Source organism: Diuraphis noxia, unplaced genomic scaffold (genome assembly GCF_037042655.1).
Source record: "Diuraphis noxia isolate RWA-SAM2 unplaced genomic scaffold, SU_Dnox_SAM2 contig0003, whole genome shotgun sequence".
Lineage (NCBI taxonomy): Eukaryota > Metazoa > Arthropoda > Insecta > Hemiptera > Aphididae > Diuraphis > Diuraphis noxia.
In genome coordinates this window covers 51,367,040-51,387,157 of record NW_028301713.1, presented here as the reverse complement: position 1 = coordinate 51,387,157, position 20,118 = coordinate 51,367,040, and the positions used below count along the sequence as shown (strand labels likewise).

Here is a 20,118-nt window from a genome sequence, read left to right as displayed (position 1 = left end):
ATCATTGCCCATTCCACGATTCCCCTCCCCTCTTCTAATCTTTCATGAACAGTCAGTAGCTTGTGTAATTAATTATAGTAATTAAAAACTATGCTTTTAAGTATAATATTATAATAATACAAATCTATAGTTGTATTCCCAGTTTCTGTGATATAATTATTTTTATATAAACTTTGAGTCAGACAAAGCTTAACGCTTCATTATATATAAATAATAAATATATGTTATAATAATATTATATTTTTATATTATGTTCTGTAATTGGTCGTTGTGGTCGACAAACCTGAGGTGTGATATAGTATGACGAAACCACTGCCTGTATTTATGTAGTAAACATCGAGATACCCTAAGAACTAAGAAGTTATGACAATAGACTATTATTATTGTGGTAGAAACAGCAACGATTAGAAAACATACTTGCTATTATGATGTTAGATATATTGATGTATAATTTTTACGAGATTTATAAATTACAATGTGACAATTAAAATTTTGACGTGCTGTGCTGTTTTCAAATTACATCTATATATTACCCAATTGTCTACCTCCCATTCATTAAACTATTTAGCAATATGTAAATTGATTATCTATATTAGTTAAGCTAATTATAACATAACTTGAGTTTTCGAACAAATGAGTTCGGTATTTTGTATATTGATTTTGTTCGGTGACACGTGTACCAAATCTATAACTACAGTGAATAATTGCCTATAGTGACGTATTATATTCATATACAGTGGTGGATCTAGGATTTTGTTGTTGTTTTTTTTTTGGGGGGGGGGGGGAAATATATTTTTACATCATTACAAGATAAGACCATTATAGCCGCTTTTACGGTTGACTTATAAATATAAAATATAATATTATTAAATATTAAGTATCAATACAAAATTAGAAACCGGCATTTTTCGTGAATCGTAATTATAAATGATTATAAATTTTACGTCACATTTATATTCTTACATATCTTATGGGTCAAGGGAGGCCCCTGCCCCACTGCCCCCCCCCTTAAATCCACCATTGTTCATATAGTATGAGTTCTATGATTATATTGCATACATAAATTACATTTTTGTACTCGTTTTTATTTATATATAGGTACTCTATTAATTATTACACAAATTAAAATATTTTTTTACAAACTATACATTTACGTAAGGCAGTTACTCATAAATTTTTGTACGTTTTATAAACTTCGATGCATCATATTAATAATACCGGTGTATATAATTTACAAATCTAACAAATGATAATATAATAATAATATAGTGTTCATTTAAGATTCGTATGTTCCAATTAATTTTAAAGGAAACTTTAATCATTATAAATAAAACTTATACAACAACATTTTAGGTACATTACATCGAGTTAATTTTGGTTTGAAAATAAATTGTATGTTGTATGTACCTAATTTGTATCGAATAAAAAGCTTATAAATATTGCTTTTAATTTATAAAAATTATATATTATATAATAATTATATTATCAATGGTAATATATTAGGTAGGTATATTTGAATTTTTTAGTATGGTAGTAAAAATATAATTTTATTTAACTAAAACAACTAAGTATCTTTCAGGTTTCAGTTACTAAAATAAGAACATTGTTTTTATGCCTAAGCCTAAATTATAAACATTGTAACAGATATAAATATTTTAACACACTGTAAGAATGTTTGGTATTAGTAGTTTGTAAAAAAAAGTATTTTAATCAGTTGATTTTGTTTTACTAATGAGTAGTTTTGACTTACTAATTTATTGCAGGCGTTTTGTTCTTGCTTGTGTATTTACGGTAGTTAAATAAACACGCGCGCGTGTGTGTGTGTGTGTGTGTGTGTTGTATAAGGTTATTAATGAATTAGAATGTTATCGGTCGGTGTTATAATACCGTTATAATGTTGTTTTTACCCCATTGATTTTTTTAAACGAACACTTAAAGTTTTAATAATAATTTTATAAATTTAATAAAAGTATTAACTGGAAGCATAAAAAATAAAAATGTGTCCAAATATTATTTACAACTATTATGAATTGTAAAATATACCTATTGTTCTGTTAATAAAATTACTTTCAAAGGTTATCGTCAATTTTGTTAGAGGATGTTTTCGTTTCATTCTTGTAATATTGCAACAATTATATTATATTGCATTATAATTTATATCAGTGTTGATTAGAGATTCCCATACGAATAATAATCTTACCCGTTGTTTTTAAATATTATAAAAAATTCTTATTTTGAATGTTTTGAAACTTTAGTTAAGAATGAGAAATTAAATTTAACTCTGAGGCGAGAAATCATTTAAATATATCGTAACACATTTATCTATTTATTTATTCTTTCATATCAAATAATCTCGATGACATATTTTTGTTTTTTAAACCGTAGACTGTTTTACAACTGCAATATTTGAAATTATGCTACGTTTAAAAAATAAATAATTAATCACAAATTGTAAAATTTAAAAATAGTTTAACAAATCTCTATTACTGTATTACCAAATGTCCTACCTAATAAATTATTTAAAAATGTATAATGTACTTGCTTAATATTTTGTGTCATGACGCCGATTATATTACAAAATAAATACTATGTCTATATTTTCTTGTTGACCGATTTAAGTATTCCAACAAATCGGGGTTATGCACCAGAGTAATGTAAAGGGATTTCTGGTATGTACTGGATTTATTATCGGTTGTTCAAACACTGAAATAACAAATTCAAACAAGGTAATAATTAGTAATTAGTACGAGATCTCATAACCATTATTCGGGTTAATACCAGGTGTTCAGTAGTTCAAGAAATACTTCATTTGAAAACTATATATTGATATACTTAATACTTATAAAGTTACCTATTACCTATAGGTATATTATATATTATTACTATTATAAGTTTTTAAATTGTGGGATATTACTTAAAATTTTATTTTTATTCATAAAATATTACTGATAAATGACACTCCTTGACACTCCTTATAGGTAAGTCTAAATATTTTTAAATTTTTGGTATTAGTAATGTAGACTTTTAATATTTAATACCTCGACACCTCGTTTAATACCCATTATTGATTTTAAAAATGTAAAATTATTTCATTTAATTATCTCATAATTATACAATTAATAACAATACCGAACACACTGCAATAAAATATATATTACATAACTTTTTTTTAAATTAAAAGTACTCGAGATATTTAGGATTCACGGGTTCCAGTTAATTCAGGGTGCTAGACTCTGCAGCAAATACTAATAAAACATTTATACTAAATTTATAATTAATTTTAAAAATAATTGTTACAAATTAAATTCCAATAACACTGAATACACATTCTATACATTCAACACTGTTTATCTCTATATTATGTTTAATTAATAACATTACTTTAAGATTCACAATTTAAATTTTAAATTAATTATCAGACAACTTAATACCTATTTAATAATTTTCATGAACACAAAATGAGATAAATACTTGTAGATGTATATATTTTTTTCAACAGCGATTAATATTTAATAAATATAAAATATTACGTAATTAACCATTTGTTTGTTTGTTGATATTACCCTTTACATTTTGATTAAATTACTTACAAAATATATAAACATAAATACATTTTTAAGGGATTGCTGAATCTTAAGCAATTTTACTAACTTCTGTAGTTAATATAATTCGTACCTATGATGACAATGTAGTTATGTATTGTTTTTTAAGTTCTAAATATTTATATTTTTGTTACAGTTGTTGTAAATGTTTGGAAAATAATTTGTATAATAGAGTTCTACCGTATCATCGTATACCTATAACAAAATTTTTTTATACATATTAATATTGTTGAGTTATTTGTTAACGTTGTATTATATAATCATCAAAAATTAAATTAATCATAAATGTTTACTGAGATCTGCCAAACTTTGTGTGACAAAAATGGTTGTAACTATGTTAGTTCGTATGCAATCCCCTCCATTTTCCGTGTGTAACGAAATATAGAAGACTGTATTTTTACAGTGTATCCCAAAAGTGATTAAACATCGCCTTAAATATTTCCATAGTAATTTTGTTTTTCAAATCGGAATTTTCCTCAGAATTTTCTTGTAGATTTATGTTGAAAAATAGGATTTAAATTTATTGATTTACTTTAGAAATACTTTGGATTATGAGAGAATAGAGCTAGACGACACAGTCTATAATCAGTCTTTATATTACATGTACATAGAGTCTCGGATAAATTATTGAAAAATAATATTAAAAGCAGATTAATTTTGGTCAAGCGGTTAATGTATACTTTACTATATTGTACTTATTAAACAAAGTTTATACTGCTTCGGGTACTGCTTTAATAATTTTGATTATGTTTCCAATTTCAAATATAAATAATAACTATACTATATATTTACCTACTATATTTTAATTGTTCATTTGATTATTATAAGATACACATTTTTGTGGTTACCATCATTTGTTGATATTTGGTTTGAATAATAACGTTTTATATTTTATATGTATAACTGATTTGTCATGTTTTGTTTTTTAAACAATAAAATAAAATAAAACTTTTGATTGACTAACAAAAAAAAAAAAATTTAAAACATGAAAACCCCCTTTTGTTATTCTGCGTGTGTTAAATTTCTCCCTACTTTGTTCTTATATCAGTTTTTACGAAGGTGATTATATATATATAAAAAAAATACTAATAATTGTCTGTATAGACTATTATAATTCCTTTCACGTGTGGAATGTTGTAAACCTGCAGTAACTATGTAAATAATCCAAAAACAATACAATTCTCGTCTAGATTAATAATTGTAGCAAAATCAGAGCTTAATTGACCTTTATCAAACAAACACGTACTGGACACGGCTAAAATTATTTTATAATTGATCGATATCAACAAATAAATAATAATATAACTAGTTTGAATATTTTTAAAGGATATATAATATATATGTAGGTATAGGTATATATTAATATATTATATTTTATTTACAACTTTTTTTAAAAATATGGTAGTATAATATAGTTTGTTAGATAATATTATGTTTAATATTGTGAGTTATGTAAATATAAAAATATATGATATTTGGTTTGTGTAGTTTTCGGTTTAATTATTTTTATGATAAGTACAACTTCTAACGTGTTGCAATTATATTGATTTAATTGTAGTCAAAATATTTAAAAAAACATCCGACCCTTCTGGATTCTAGTAATTTCTTTACTAAATAAATTATTTTATTTTATAGTTCTTGGCAGTTAGTATGTATAATGTATATCATGTGACAACTGACATGTGTATTATGGCATGCTATTTAGTATACATAATTAATAACGAAATAGTATTAACTAGTCAAAATGAATTATTATAATTTTCAATACAGCGATAATTAAATAATTGTTTTAAAAAAATTGATATTTTTTGACTTGGACGAGTAACCTTACTCATCAGTCTATTCACGATAAATTTAATCGAACCTAAAAAAATAATATGATTCGTATTATATACAATATTAATGTTATTACATGTTTCTTATTCGATTCAATTATTAATAACAATATAATTTTACACTATGCCCAGTGGCGTATTTAAGGTTTTTCCGCCTCTAGGCACTTACCAATTCGCCGCCTTCCTCCCCCTTCATCCTTCCTACAATTATTTCTAAAACGTATTTAAATATACAATTTATTATATTATAATATTATATTAAAAAGATACATTGAGATATATGTAGATATATGATTAATTTTGAGCGAACAAAAATTAGTTGAGTTTGATTTCATCAAATGAAAAATAATTTTTCTAATTTTGTAAAAAAAAATTGTTGAAATTTGCCGCCCTCCAATGTTGCCGCTCTAAGCCCGGGCCTATAGGACCTGTGCCTAAATACGCCTCTGACTATGCCTAGAATATTACATTATATATAGTCAGATTTAAAATGCTTTAAATCGACACAATTCAAATAATCATGGTTAAGAATAATGTTATCCTGAATTAATATAATATAATTTTTTTTTTAATCGGTCATAAAATATAAGTACTTTTTTATTACTACATAAAAAATTCGTTAAAAAATAAAGAAAAATGTTCTGTAATACACTCATGATAGATACCTATTTTATTGAACATTGAACCACAATAATTTATCAACATTCAGATTGATGTACCGCATTTGACACGCCTTCGTGCGCTGGCCTAATATAGTGGCGATGACGTGCGGAGATCGGGGAGAACAACGAACACTATAGCACATTAGTTCTGCTGTATCCTCTGTATCACATTAGCCAATAAATTTCCTCACATCACACATGTGTTCGTGTCACGGAATTCTATATCATCTTCAGAAATCAAATAATATGCTCACAAAAATATTGCAAAATTATAAATTTCAGAAAATTCCGTTTCTTGAAAAAGTCCTGTTTAAAAATATATAGTAGGATTTGACTTGACCTTCGTTCATATATCAAAGTAACCATTTCCTCGGCATGAGGTCTGATAGCCAGGTGTTCTCTACTACAGGTGTCCCTTACCCTCGGAGACAATTGGGCCCCGGACATTTTTTCTATCGTATATTGACCTAAAAATGAAATCGCTTCTGACATTCCAATAATACTACAAAAAGAAGTAATGTACCGAAGGGAAACGATTGTTAAATGGAAATGGTTTAAAGGTGTCTCGGAACTTGGAGGTTCTTCTTTGTAATTAGCATAACAATGTACTACGCCAGGAGGATAATAATAATTTTTCAATAAACTATATAATATAAAACGATTCTTCATAATTTGTTTGTAATGTTATACAATTCATTATTTTCTTTGTATAGTATGATTAATGTTATTACACATTCTCAGAATGGTGAAAAATTCTTTGAATTTAGTATAACATAAAACACAATGCTTCCATTGTTGAATGAAAAATTATTTTTGCAAAAGAAAAATATCCAGAAAAGCTATGTTCGTATTATAATTATACTAAGCTTACTGTACATATAGGTAACAATAATTATTGTAATACTTATGATTACCAAATTTTTAAAATCTTAATATAAAAATATAAAGAAAATAATACCAACTGTTATATGTTATTGATTTAAAATTGGTACTCCGAAATCAATTTCATTATTCGTTTTAGTTATATGAAAACATTTAATTTTTATATCATAAGTACATACTATTTTCAAAGTTCTATAACTAAGCGTTGGGCCACACATAGCGGTCGGTTTTTCAGCTGCGACCGTTTCCGCGGCTGAACCGCGTAAGTGTTAACACGGATCAAGCGGTTGCATTTAAAATCAAACAATTATTTGAATTTGTTAGCTGACCCAACCGCTATATGTGGCGTTCCTCTAACTCTACGGGAATATCATACATTTTTAAACGTCTTTTAAAGTGTTTGATTTTTTTAGTTCGAAACATTTCATGACATTAATTATTTTTTAAAGTGATTTAAGTTGAATCTGACTGTAAACTTCTGAACACTTTGAAATTTGAATAAATAATATTATATTGTACTTGATTAATTTTAATTCTTATCTAGCTGTTTAAAGATGCAGATATATAATACATAACAGTATAACTTTACTGTTGTCACTAACAGTTTATTATCTCTATAAAAAAATAAATGTTCACGCTTATTGTTTATTTGGTATTTATCTAGTGTACATTAGTTAGCTTATGAATATATAATAGTAAATGTAATATAACAATTACATATGCCTTCTATAAATATTAACACCAAGGAATACCTTTTTGGTGTACAAAATTTTACCTGTATATGTAATATTGTAATTTGTAATAACAAATAGTGTACTATATATTTACTTAATTTTTCTAATTTTTTTATTTTAGATCCGATGAAGAGGATTCTAGTCAGAAATATTCTAGAATGGAAGATGATAATATCCAAGACAAAGAAAGATTTGCCAGGTGAGTGTTTAACAAAATTGGTCAAACAAAAATTAAAACTTGTTTTTTGTTAGATATAGTTGTAAATTATTTGCCTTGCTTAAAATTAATATAAAATATAAACTCAATAATAATATTGATGTATACTTTATATTTCAAAATATTATTTACAATGTCATTTAGTTATGTTTTATTAATTCATTAATAATTAATTCACATATTTTATTGAAGTTACTTAAAATTACAAATATTATAATTTATTCAAATTTAAATTTATTATATTTATCAATGTAAAATCAAAATAATATTAAGAGTTTAAGTTAATTCAAAAGAAATGAGTTTTGTTTTTCAATTTTTTGTAATTGTGAATTCAAAATGTATACCAATTTATCAGTTTCTGTACTTTCAATTTAAAATTAGTCTAATAAGTAACAAATAATAAACTTTGCTGAGCTTAGCTTAACATGTTCTTTCTTACCTTGCTTAAAGAAAATAAGGATTGTCCCATCCCTTGAGTTAATGTAGTTCAAGATTTTCCAGCTAGATGTGTTGCATTTTATGGCCTTATTGTAGAGATGGAGTTTAATTTTGCTGTAGGTACTCATTTAAAAGAATAATAAAAAAATGAATAAAACAAAGGCTTAAAATTAAAACAGTTAAAATTAAAATAAAATAATAAAATAAAATTACTGCTTTGTTAAAAGAATGAACCTGCCTTTGTTTATCTACCTTCCTCATCCATTCAATACTGTTTTTCAGATTTTGTATTATTAATTACACTTTTAAATCTGATTTACAAATTGTACCACCAACCATAATTATATTATTTGTGGGTACTAGATATATTTTTGAATATGTATTTGATAAACTAATTTATTATTCAAATCAAGGTATCATTATAGTGTCATTTATATTTTTTATACATTTCTAAATTGTTCACGTTATGAGTATAATATTATATGATTATATTATGAACTCTAAGTACTAATTTATATATTCAAGCTTTTCAGTATGCTTACTATATACAAGTATATTTTTTTCTAAAGACTTTATGGTAGAAAAACAATTTTCTAAGTTTCTAACAATAAGAGCATTAAAAATATGGTTCCTATTCAGATAAACTATTCCCTCTAAAATTGTCCTTGTTATTTTCAATTTTCCAATACAAATCTTGATAATATTCAGTTTCTTTGAAATGGTGTGGCCTACGTGTTATTTATTTGAAAGTAATGATAAGTTATATCAATATCCTAGCACCAGTTTACTCAGGGGCGGACTGGGAGGTTGTCGGCCCAGGGGGAAATACAACTTAGCGCCCCTAAATATTTTACTATATTATTACTATATCAGTTGTGATTTTGTAAACAATATGAATGTTTTATTGACTAAATATATTACAATTTACAAGTTTATTGTTCGACGACCAGCCCAAATTTCATCATTTAGACCGGCCCAGGGGGATATTTCCCCCTAGCCCCCCTGGCCAGTCCGCCCCTGAGTTTACTGATTAAGCAATTTAGCATATATCTTTGTCAATTACTAGAGATATGTAGATATACACTCATTTACCCACTTATACCTTCAAAATTAATCAAAAACAATGTTATATATTATTGATTCCGATATTTTTATTTAATTATCAATTGTTTTATAATAATAATCATTAGCTATTAGCAAAGTATATATTATGTGTAATGTGTATATTTCATTATTTTTTTAAACCCATATTATATGGCAAACTAAACAGAATTATGTAACAAAAAGTAAGTTCAACTCCATCTGATGCATAGACATAAATATAGTAAAAATTCTGGAAAGGAGGGACACGTATAGGCCTGGCCCTAGCCACTAGCCGCTAGGGTTTACCCTACATCACCACTATAAGTTAATTTTAAGTTGGTTTAAACATTAATATTTTTTGAGAGGCAGTTTTGCTCCTACAATATCGTTTATATCCTCTCTCTCTCAAAAAAAAATACAAATACAAATACATAACTAATTTCCATAGGTAAAATTTTTTAATACTTTTGAAACCATTTTGTTGAATTATTTATCTTGATTGTCACTATTATTCTTACACATTGAATACTACTGATCAAATTAAAAAAAAAATACCTATTCAAAGCATTTCATTGTCCTAAACTCAATTTCCCATTGATAAATTAAATTGTAAGAACCACTATAAAATAACCCTCATAATAATTATTTACATTACTAATTACTGTGAAATGTAAGTAAGCACCCACTTTTAATTTCCAAATATAAATATTGTTATTAAAAGAGAAAATAAGAAGTGTAATATAAATTATAATATGTTTTTTAAAGTTAGTCAAATATTTATAATATTTATAATAATGACTCTAAATAATGAAAATATTATGACATCCGAACAATGTCTATATTGTTAAATGTTAAGCCTCTTGTCTCATGATTTGCAATGTAAATTATCCAATTAAACAGAGCAAACAATACACTTATTTTACGTAAATTCTAATATGCGTTGACTAAAATCATTAATTTGTTTTTAAAAAATCCAAGGCTAAAAAATAGTTTTTATAATTAATTACATAATTTTTAACATCTATTGTGGTATTATTTTTGACAATGATTTCCTATTTATTAAAGTAAAACTCTTTAGGTACCTGTAATCTGTATGAAATATTAATAAAAATATATTTTATAGTGAAAAGTTATATTTTATGTTTTCTATTTAACATCTCATATATTTCTTGTACAGCTGAAAGTGTGTAGTGTAACTACTGTATATTAATTAATATATTCCAATTTGTATTATATATTTTTGTCAATAACTGAATATTTTATTTTTATTTGGTAATGATTTTTGTTTTTTGTCTTTTGGTGCAGTGACCTTTATTTTTAAGTATTCGTAATTTCTCAAAAGTTATATAGGTATAATATGTATCATAAATCACATTTAATAAAAAAATATGTTACACCTACATTTATTGTGTTTTATTTTTATTCTCTAACAAACATTTATTTATTTAAACATGGCGCCAGGTTTTCAAAAAGCTATTGGGTGCTCTTACCAATGTAAAACAACAGTGGCGCAAGCATTGGCGGGGAGGGAGTAATGGGTTGTACCCACCCCCAATTTTTTTTTTCTAATTTTGACTTCCGAGGTTTTGCCACAGAATTATAGATGAAATAGATTTTTATATCCTGTAGTTTTTCTTTGTAGCCACTGATATCATACAATGAACGTGGTGATAACGGTTTACCTATTTTAATTATATTGGGTGCTCCGCACCCAATGAATATTTTCAATGGGTGCTCGAGCACCCGAGCACCCATGTACTTGGCGCCTATGTATTTAAAACTTATAAGCTTTAGAAAAAAAATCGCCATTGTTAAATTTGCATTTCAACTGTGTCTGTTGTATGATTATTTATTTGTTTTATCAATGGTTATGCTCAAGTAATAATTTTACATTAGAATAATAAATTATCAAAATAAATTAATTTTTAAATACACAAACAAATTAATGGTGCTTCTTGTTATTAAAAAAAAAAAATGTTTGTTTAAGTATATCTCTTAGCTTTTTTTATCAAACTAAAAAAGTGATTGCTTGATACATTGTCATACCCACATTATAATTTTATGTGTCTGATGTCTTACAAACTCACAACCTAGTTTATTCATTCTGAACTCAGGTATTTCAGATTTGTAGTATAGTAGTGAATTCATTGATTTTGACAATAACATTTTTAACTGTTTCAATTCTAAAGCTTGAGGGTAGTTTCTAGAACTAGTTTACCAGTGGATACTTATAGGAAGTTCAAAACTTCAAAAGTAGAAAATTCCCAATACTTTTCAAAATAATTGGAAAAAAATGCGAAAAATCCGGAATTTTTGTTTGAACCTGTTAACAAAATTAATTTTGTAATTTATATTTTATAGTATCACTTCCTAGACATGAAAAAATTTTCAAAATAATTTGTTTTTTGGGTATTTATAGGGTTTTTTTCCCGATCTACCTACATTTTATTATGATGACCATTTTTTAAAAAATATATATACTAATATGTTGTGTAATACACGACTTTTCTGTATATTTGTTCATACAATAATTTTTAAATTTCAATAATTCGTTGGTACCCATCGATAATTTTTTATAAGTATATTTTAAAATTAAAATTTACAAAATTCGCCCAAGTATATAAATTATTTTGTATTTAAAAATGTATATATTTTTTTAATTTAAATACCTAAGACAAGAAATATTAAAAGTAGGTACCTATACCCTCATAAGTTTTTTTAAGATTTAAAAAAGTTTTAGCTGCTTACATTTTTTATAAGTGTTTAAATATACCAATTTTGACAGAATCGGATATTCTTATTGTAAAAAAAAAAATGATTTATTCTGTTTTAATTCAATCCTATTAATCATAAAATCTTGAAGAGTTCTACTTATTTAAATTATCATTTTATATACAAAATTGAACTTTCATAATATTTAGATACATTTTTTAGCTATATTTATAGTTTATACCGTTGTTGATTGACCCATTAATCGGTAATAACTATCGTATCGAATATAATACAGTAATATAATATGCGATTTGTTCTTTGAATAAATTAGTAAATTCATCATACCTTGTTACTATAAATCAAATATAATGTATGTAGTATGTAATTGTATTTGTTTACAAATTCCAAATCTTAATTTCAGTATCATACAATTATCAACGAAATGTTATGTTTATGTATGTGAAACAATATTCTTCGCTCTAAAATCTTGTATATTATATAGATGTATAATTTGCTATAGTCTTTTAAACATTTTTGAGCAAAACTTCGCCGGTAAAGTTAATTCGTTATATTATTCGAGCATGGAGATTGCTAATAAAGACGTGATTGTACGCCAACGTACGCGCACTTCCGAAACTTTTCTTCCTCGCTACCCCCATCCACATTCACATATAGAATTCATTAAAAGCCGCCCCCAAGTTTATTCGTTGAACTTCAACTTAGTATAATATGTGTATGTGTATGTGTGTATATATTTACACTATGTATATGTGCATATAAACACCGTTACTTCATGGTCGCGGGGAGGGGGTGCTTGGTTTGTGAAAGTATAAATATTATCTCTTGCCCAAAATTATTATTCAACTTTCGTATAATAATTTCGCAATCATTAACAATTTTCTATTTCTCTTCCCATCACAGTATTTGACACAAAGATTATGCACGTATATAAATATAATTAATAATAATTTGTACCTACGCGCGCGTAGGTCTTCTGTAGTACATATATGTATATATTATATAAATAATATATATATATATACAATATATATATTCGTTATCTATATAGGTAATATATTATATTATATTTTCATTTTCAATATTTTTAACCAAAACACCACCACACATTGGAACGAGAAAAACCGGAGCGCCAAATCAAGAGTACAGTTTAGAGAGGAGAGTTGAGTGACCCCCGTGGCGAACTATACAACAACAAGGCACATATCTATACACATACACATAGTGAATATAAGCTGCTTGTGCATATAGCCGTGAGAAGAAGGCGCGCATCCCGCCCGCCGCGCGCCGCCTACCGGATGCTTGTCACGATTTTCCTGGGCGAGATCATCGCGCAACAGCCACCTCACCCCCGCGTCCGCCATGACCTAGGCTGGTGGCCCCCGCCGCAACGATATGATATTATTATATAAATAACCTTTCACCGTGATACACACACACTCGCGCACGTGCACATGCACGGACTGTCGCGGGGTATACGCGAAAACCGTAATAAACGCGTACGTAGGGTAGATATAGGTAATATACGCAGCCAGCAATCGCGTGCGTGTGAGTGTGTGTGTGTGTGTGTGTGTGTGTCATTGTTGTTTCCCTTATACGTGAGAAAGTAATAATTTAAAAATGTATGTATATCATCGAGAATCTGAAATCTAATGAATAATGATAAATGATAAATATTTAAATGTATAATCTACTATGTAGGTTAAGTACAATATGTTATAATATAGGTGTTATTAAATATTTTCCATGCACAGAATGATACGTGGTATAATGGGATATGATTTCTAAGAAATAAATTGTACCTAATTATAAAATACATATTTAAAATTTGATTAGAGACCTATATGCCTATCTATGTACCTATATATATGTATATATATATATATAACCATTAATCACAAACATCACTTAATCTATTGTGTAGGTAATTAACATATTAATGATTACTAAAGTTTATACATCAACCGCATTATTCTATACAATTATAGAGCTGCAGAATACTCTTACATAATTATTATTGTTGTTATTAAATTTTCGAATCTAAACAAAAAATGTTAGTAAGAAACGCAACTTTATAGTGTTTCATACTTATTATAGGTACTTATTGTATCTTTTAAAACATTCGTCTAAATAAAAAAGTTATTACATTTTTAGTTTAAAAAAATAAATATACTTTTGTTTTTAAATATTAAAGTATTAAAGTGCCTAATGACAATTATAATATCTGAGTTTTGTACAGTATTTTCTGATGAGTGATGGAGTATAAGCATTTTATGAAACATATCTGAGGAAAATCTTCCGATAGTCATTCTAAAAGCATGTTTACATTCTTCAATTTTATGTTATATCTTGTGTTCAGACTAGGTTAAAATGGTTAAAATGTTCTTTCCTTTGATTTTACACGTATACATTTTTTATAATATTATTATTTTAATAATTACAATATTATATTATATTTTCGAAAATAAGTGAATTTGTTAATTATTATGATATTGTACTATATTTTTTTATTCTTTTTAGAACTATCAAAATGGCATATTATTCAGTTGTAATTACGAAGTAAAATTATTAATTTTAAGCGGTCATTGAAATTTGTGTATCTCACGTATTAATTAAAGTGCTTTTTGAAAATTTTAAACACATAAACATAGCATAAAATTATTTATATTTATAAAACATTTCATAATAAATTTTTCTTTTCGCTATTTATTTTGAAATAAATAATTATTTGTATTGAGGTATTACAATGTTTGCATACCTGCATGATTAGTGTATCTCAAGGATAAAATAGCAAAATGTTTAAATGCGTCACCAATGATAAACATATCTTGAAATAACAATAAATAAATAAAAATAAAACATATTTAAGTATACAAGAACTAGACAACTTCACTGTGCAACGTAAATTGTTTATATTATTAAGGCAACAGTGGCTAAATAGTATTTATATTTTTAATAACACCAGACACATTGTTGAAGTGTATGCACTTTTTAGTTGAAATTAAATCGATTCAATACTTGGGAGATGTCCCTCTGCGTAGAATTCTTCAAAACGAAGTTTTTTTAATATGTTTATTATAGATTTCGAATTTTATTTAAGTTTTAAAAATTTAAATAAATTAATACTAATCATCTATTAGATATATTGAAGAAATAAGGATTTAGTATGTTGTTGTTTTAAGTAATTAATCAAATTGTATATTTAGAGGACACAGTTATAGCATTGATTTTATATTATAAAATGAACAGTAAAATATTTGCATTTAGCATAACCAATTTTGTTATATTAGCTTTAATATTAAAGTGAATAAACTTACTTTTATCAAACTCAATGGTCAATACATTATCTGTGTTTGTACTACAATTTTTCACGTTGTTCAAATTTTTAAACAAGTTATAGAATATGTAAAATTTAAAAATGCTTGTAACTCGTTTGAAAATTCAAAGATCGTGAAAAATTGACCAACACTGACAATATTCTTATCATTAATTTTGGTAAATTCACTATAAACTTAAAGCTAACTGTGTACAATTATTGGTTCTGCTGATTGCAATTGCTAACTGACTCATGCGGGTGACCATTCTCTTAATAAAACATATTTTTATAACTTTGAATCTACAAATAATACTGCCTTAAAATTCTTTGTGGTATTATATTTCTAATTAGCTAATATTATTATCACATGTTAAAAGTTTTTATTACATTGTATTAAAGATAAAAAAAAAATGTATAATCTTATTAGTTAGGTTTTCCATGTATTCTTAATTTTTAATCTATTACAAATAATACTTTGGATATTCAAATAATAATTATAATAGAGTTTAAATATTTTTAACCGGGCTTTAAACGTTACATTTTTTATCAATTTAATTAGTGATTATTCAATAAACTTACATTATTAAAAAGTCTTTTTAGATAAGTATACATGTATATTAATATACAATGTATTATATACGATAATTGTTGCATTGCCCACTGCCTTACTACCTTAAGATACTACAAACTATGTGTGTTTTAGGTATCCACCGTGTATATTGTATGACTTTAAGATTTAATGTTTTTATTTCCTTTCTTGAGTACACTTATTTTTATAGTTTTGTTTTGGTTTAGTTATGTTAGAAGGTTGCCATTAACTTATAGCGTCATTTTTTCTTCTGATATTTCTAAATTTGACACTTTAAAAGTAATTTATAATTTGAACTGTGTAGTTTCGAATATTTTGAGAAAATATAATAACTTCAAATATTTGGTGAAACTTTTCACTAGACAAAATAAGGCGTATGTTATACATTTATAAAGTTAATGAAAGATAAATGCACAACGATTTATTTAATGCATATAAAACGCTTTTAGATTTTTCATTGTTTGATATTTCTCAGTTTTACTAACATCATACATATTATGTTAGTATGTTTAAATATTTCATTTTGATTTAATATTGTTTATATAATATAATTAATTAAATTCTACAAATTTATTAGTAAATATTTTATTCAATAATTTGTGTTTTAATAAATCTTGGTATTTTATTATACTATTTAATATTTTATCATTATCATTAAAATACCTAACTTATCGCTTTCTAATATTTTAACATCATATCTATGCAAGATTGTTATGATGATATAAAAGCAGTTCGGGTTTTATTAGGAGGTATGTAAGATATCGTAATATTATATTATATATTAATTATTGTGTACACTTTATGCAATTCACTATGATTTAATCTGTTCTTGATAATTAACAATAATACTCGTAGGTTGGTATATAAAATAAAAGTTATAAAAATCATAAATCATAATAATAATTAGTTCATACTTTAAACTATAATGTTAATGATTATCAACTAAACACTAGTAGTTTAAACTAAGATAACCTTAATATTTATTTATATATTTAGGTAGGTATATCATATCATAGTAAGATTTTCATCAACCCTTAAATTCCCCAATTACAATTAGTTTAAACAAATCTTGTCAATTGGATATAAAACCATTAAAATTGTGCATAAAAAAAAAAAAATAAAAAATAATAGTTAATTTTATTAATCTATACATTTAAACAAGCGATTTGTAATTTATTTTAACAATGAATAATTTAGATAAAGGTATATTCGAGGGTATATTATATTTCTGCATGTAGATAAATATTTGTTCAGGTTTCTTATTTTTAATTATAACCAATATTTACTTATTATATATAATTAAACTACACCCAAATTTTTTTTATACAAAATAGTATTAATAATGTGGTTTTTTGACGATTTATGTATATCTTGCGAATTTTCTTTTCCTTTTCCATGTGAAATCACTGTAGGGAGAATCATTGCGAAATTGAGAGGCGGCGGCGGAACAAGATGACAGCGTACATCACGGAACTTTCGGACATGGTGCCGGCATGTCAGTCATTAGCTCGGAAACCGGACAAACTCACCATACTACGTATGGCTGTTAACCATATGAAAAGTCTCAGGGGTATGTATGTTTGAAATATAAATGTTATTAAAACAAACGTTTTCAAACATTAAAAAAATCAACTAGTCAAAAAATACCAGTTATTTTTTAGATCATTAATTCGATTTGAATAACAAATTAAAATTTCGTTCAAGTTTGATGTTTATGTAAATTTAAAATTATTCGTAGTCAATACTGAATGTCTTGTATAAGTAGGTATATCTACTTTTTTCTAATGATTTTTCAACGTCTATACTATACAGTATACAGGGTGTAACAGAAAGATATGACAGATTTGTGTAAGATTTACATGTAAATCTGTCATATCTTTCTGTTACACCCTGTATAGGTACAATCTATATAGTAGGTGTATATTCCAATAGTATACTGCTAGGATTTTGGAGAGGTCTTTTGGGTATAATCTTAAAAAATTACTCCCAGTTTGCATTCATTTTTTTATTCAAGATATTAGAAGAAAATAACAATTAAAAAAATATTATAGAATCTTGAAAATTATTATTTTTACAATTTTATTTATTTTTATTTTGACGTTGATATACGTTCTCCGTTTCTTTCCAAAGATACGCATCTAATACAACCATAAAAAGCACTATTTTTTATTTTTTCACACTTTATAATGTAAAATTTTATTTTATTGCTGGTCACACATTTTTAAATGAGCAGCGTATAGTGGGTACCGCTGGTATATGCGATATACCATAACGGAAGATAAATTATTAGGTACTTTACCTTAGTTACTTATTACTGATAATGTGATAACTGAATATTATATGTAGTTTATAACATTATTATGAAATACCTTCATTTTAACCTTGCATTTCTTTAATTCAAATAAAATAAACCAAAATGTATTTATGTTGATCAACACAACTTTTAACTTAACAACTTAATATAATGTTATTTTAATAACCTACTGTTTTATTAATGATGAATACAAATATATTTAGTTTTAGTGAATTCTTTATCATATTAGGTATTTACTTCATATTTTTCGTAAACTTATGAATTGAATTATAATTATTACTTATTTGTAATTTTATTTAAAAAAATTGATTTTATTACCTTTTTCTTTATTATGCATTAATCCGTTGCTAATTCCTGTGTAATACCTAGGTAACTCATTTTTATTTTTTCAAAATTCTATAATTATGTAGGTATGAGATATTATTATGATTTTTATTTTTATTTTCGTTTATTTAATTTCTTGAGTAGTTTAATCCTCAACACCTCAATAGGAAGTATCAAATAACGCTCGCATATACACGTTGTCTATCTACTACCATCCTTCTTGATAATATAACCTCGTTGAAAGGGTGCGTGAGAACTCGTAAATTTATGTCGGACAGCGAAAATGTTTTGTCGCAGGATGCGTGTTTCCTTTTTCCCTTTCATTTATTTCCTTCCGCACAGGACATGTGTGTGCTCTATCATAGTTTATCTAATATCCCGAATTGCAAACAAGACTGCCATGAATTCAATTACAACATCTTTTTCCTGTTCTCTGTGCGTGTTTTTTTTTTCTATTTCGTTTATTTATTATTCATACGCTGCATTAACTACTATATATTAACACTGTACACGGTGTAAGTATATTAGGAAATTATTTTCGCCGTATAGTAAAAATAATTTTTTTTACTGTATATAGGTATCCGATAAGTTATACAACTATAATAATAGTTTATGCGTATATGCTCTGTTTGCATTTTTTATTTTTCATCAGCGTTAATCGTCACGGTGCAATAGTACTATACAAATAATAAAATAAAATGTTGAATTTGCTAACTTTAGGCTTCAGTACCTACTGCCTTGTGCCTACCTACCTAATGTAGAAATGTATTATTTGGTCTTCGGCAACTCTACTGGTATTTTTACTATAGTGGCTTTATAGTTTACGACTTTGAAAGATGTCAAACGAAGTACCTACCTATAATATTTTTTCACCGATACATATTGTTTACTATACATATTATATTGTTGCTTTAGAAAATACTTGTAAAATATTACAACAACACTTGTTGATTGAATTAATCCTTCATCGTTAAGTGATATTATATTTGTATACAGCAACTTCTTACATAAACATTGCCCTTGTTATATGATTTAAATTAATATTATATTTCTTTCCCCAATAATTTAAAGAAGTAAAGGAGTGAAGAAATTATCAAATAACCATCAATAGTAGTTACAATAAAACAGTTTTATGACCGTGTTTATAGCTTTTTAGTGGTCAACAATTATTTTTCACTCAATACCTTAGGTAGGTACATAGACATTTTTCTTTCTTCTTTATATCATCGTTTTTGTCATTATAACGGTTACCTCTTATACAGAGTACAAAACCGATTGTATTCAAATGGACGATATGCGGATGACGAGAATGAGTATTGTCGCATTATAGGTGGCATCTACGTTTGTTTGGAACCCGGTCAAGTCAAAGCCAGTTATATATTATTACTATTA

The 20,118-nt window shown here is 26.0% G+C and overlaps 1 protein-coding gene across 7 annotated transcripts in view; it reads left to right on the top strand.

Annotated features, from left to right (window-relative positions):
- Positions 1-20,118, top strand: part of tgo (Aryl hydrocarbon receptor nuclear translocator homolog tgo) — a 39,259-nt gene that overhangs the window by 14,949 nt on the left and 4,192 nt on the right. For 4 of the 7 annotated variants that reach the window (XM_089222321.1, XM_015513769.2, XM_015513767.2 and 1 more), the window contains 2 exons: positions 7,837-7,914; positions 17,498-17,658. In XM_089222321.1, the coding sequence (XP_089078447.1) occupies positions 7,837-7,914; positions 17,498-17,658 (239 nt within the window). The remainder of the gene's footprint in view (positions 1-7,836; positions 7,915-17,497; positions 17,659-20,118) is intronic. The other 3 variants (XM_089222322.1, XM_089222320.1, XM_015513766.2) reach the window with 1 other exon arrangement.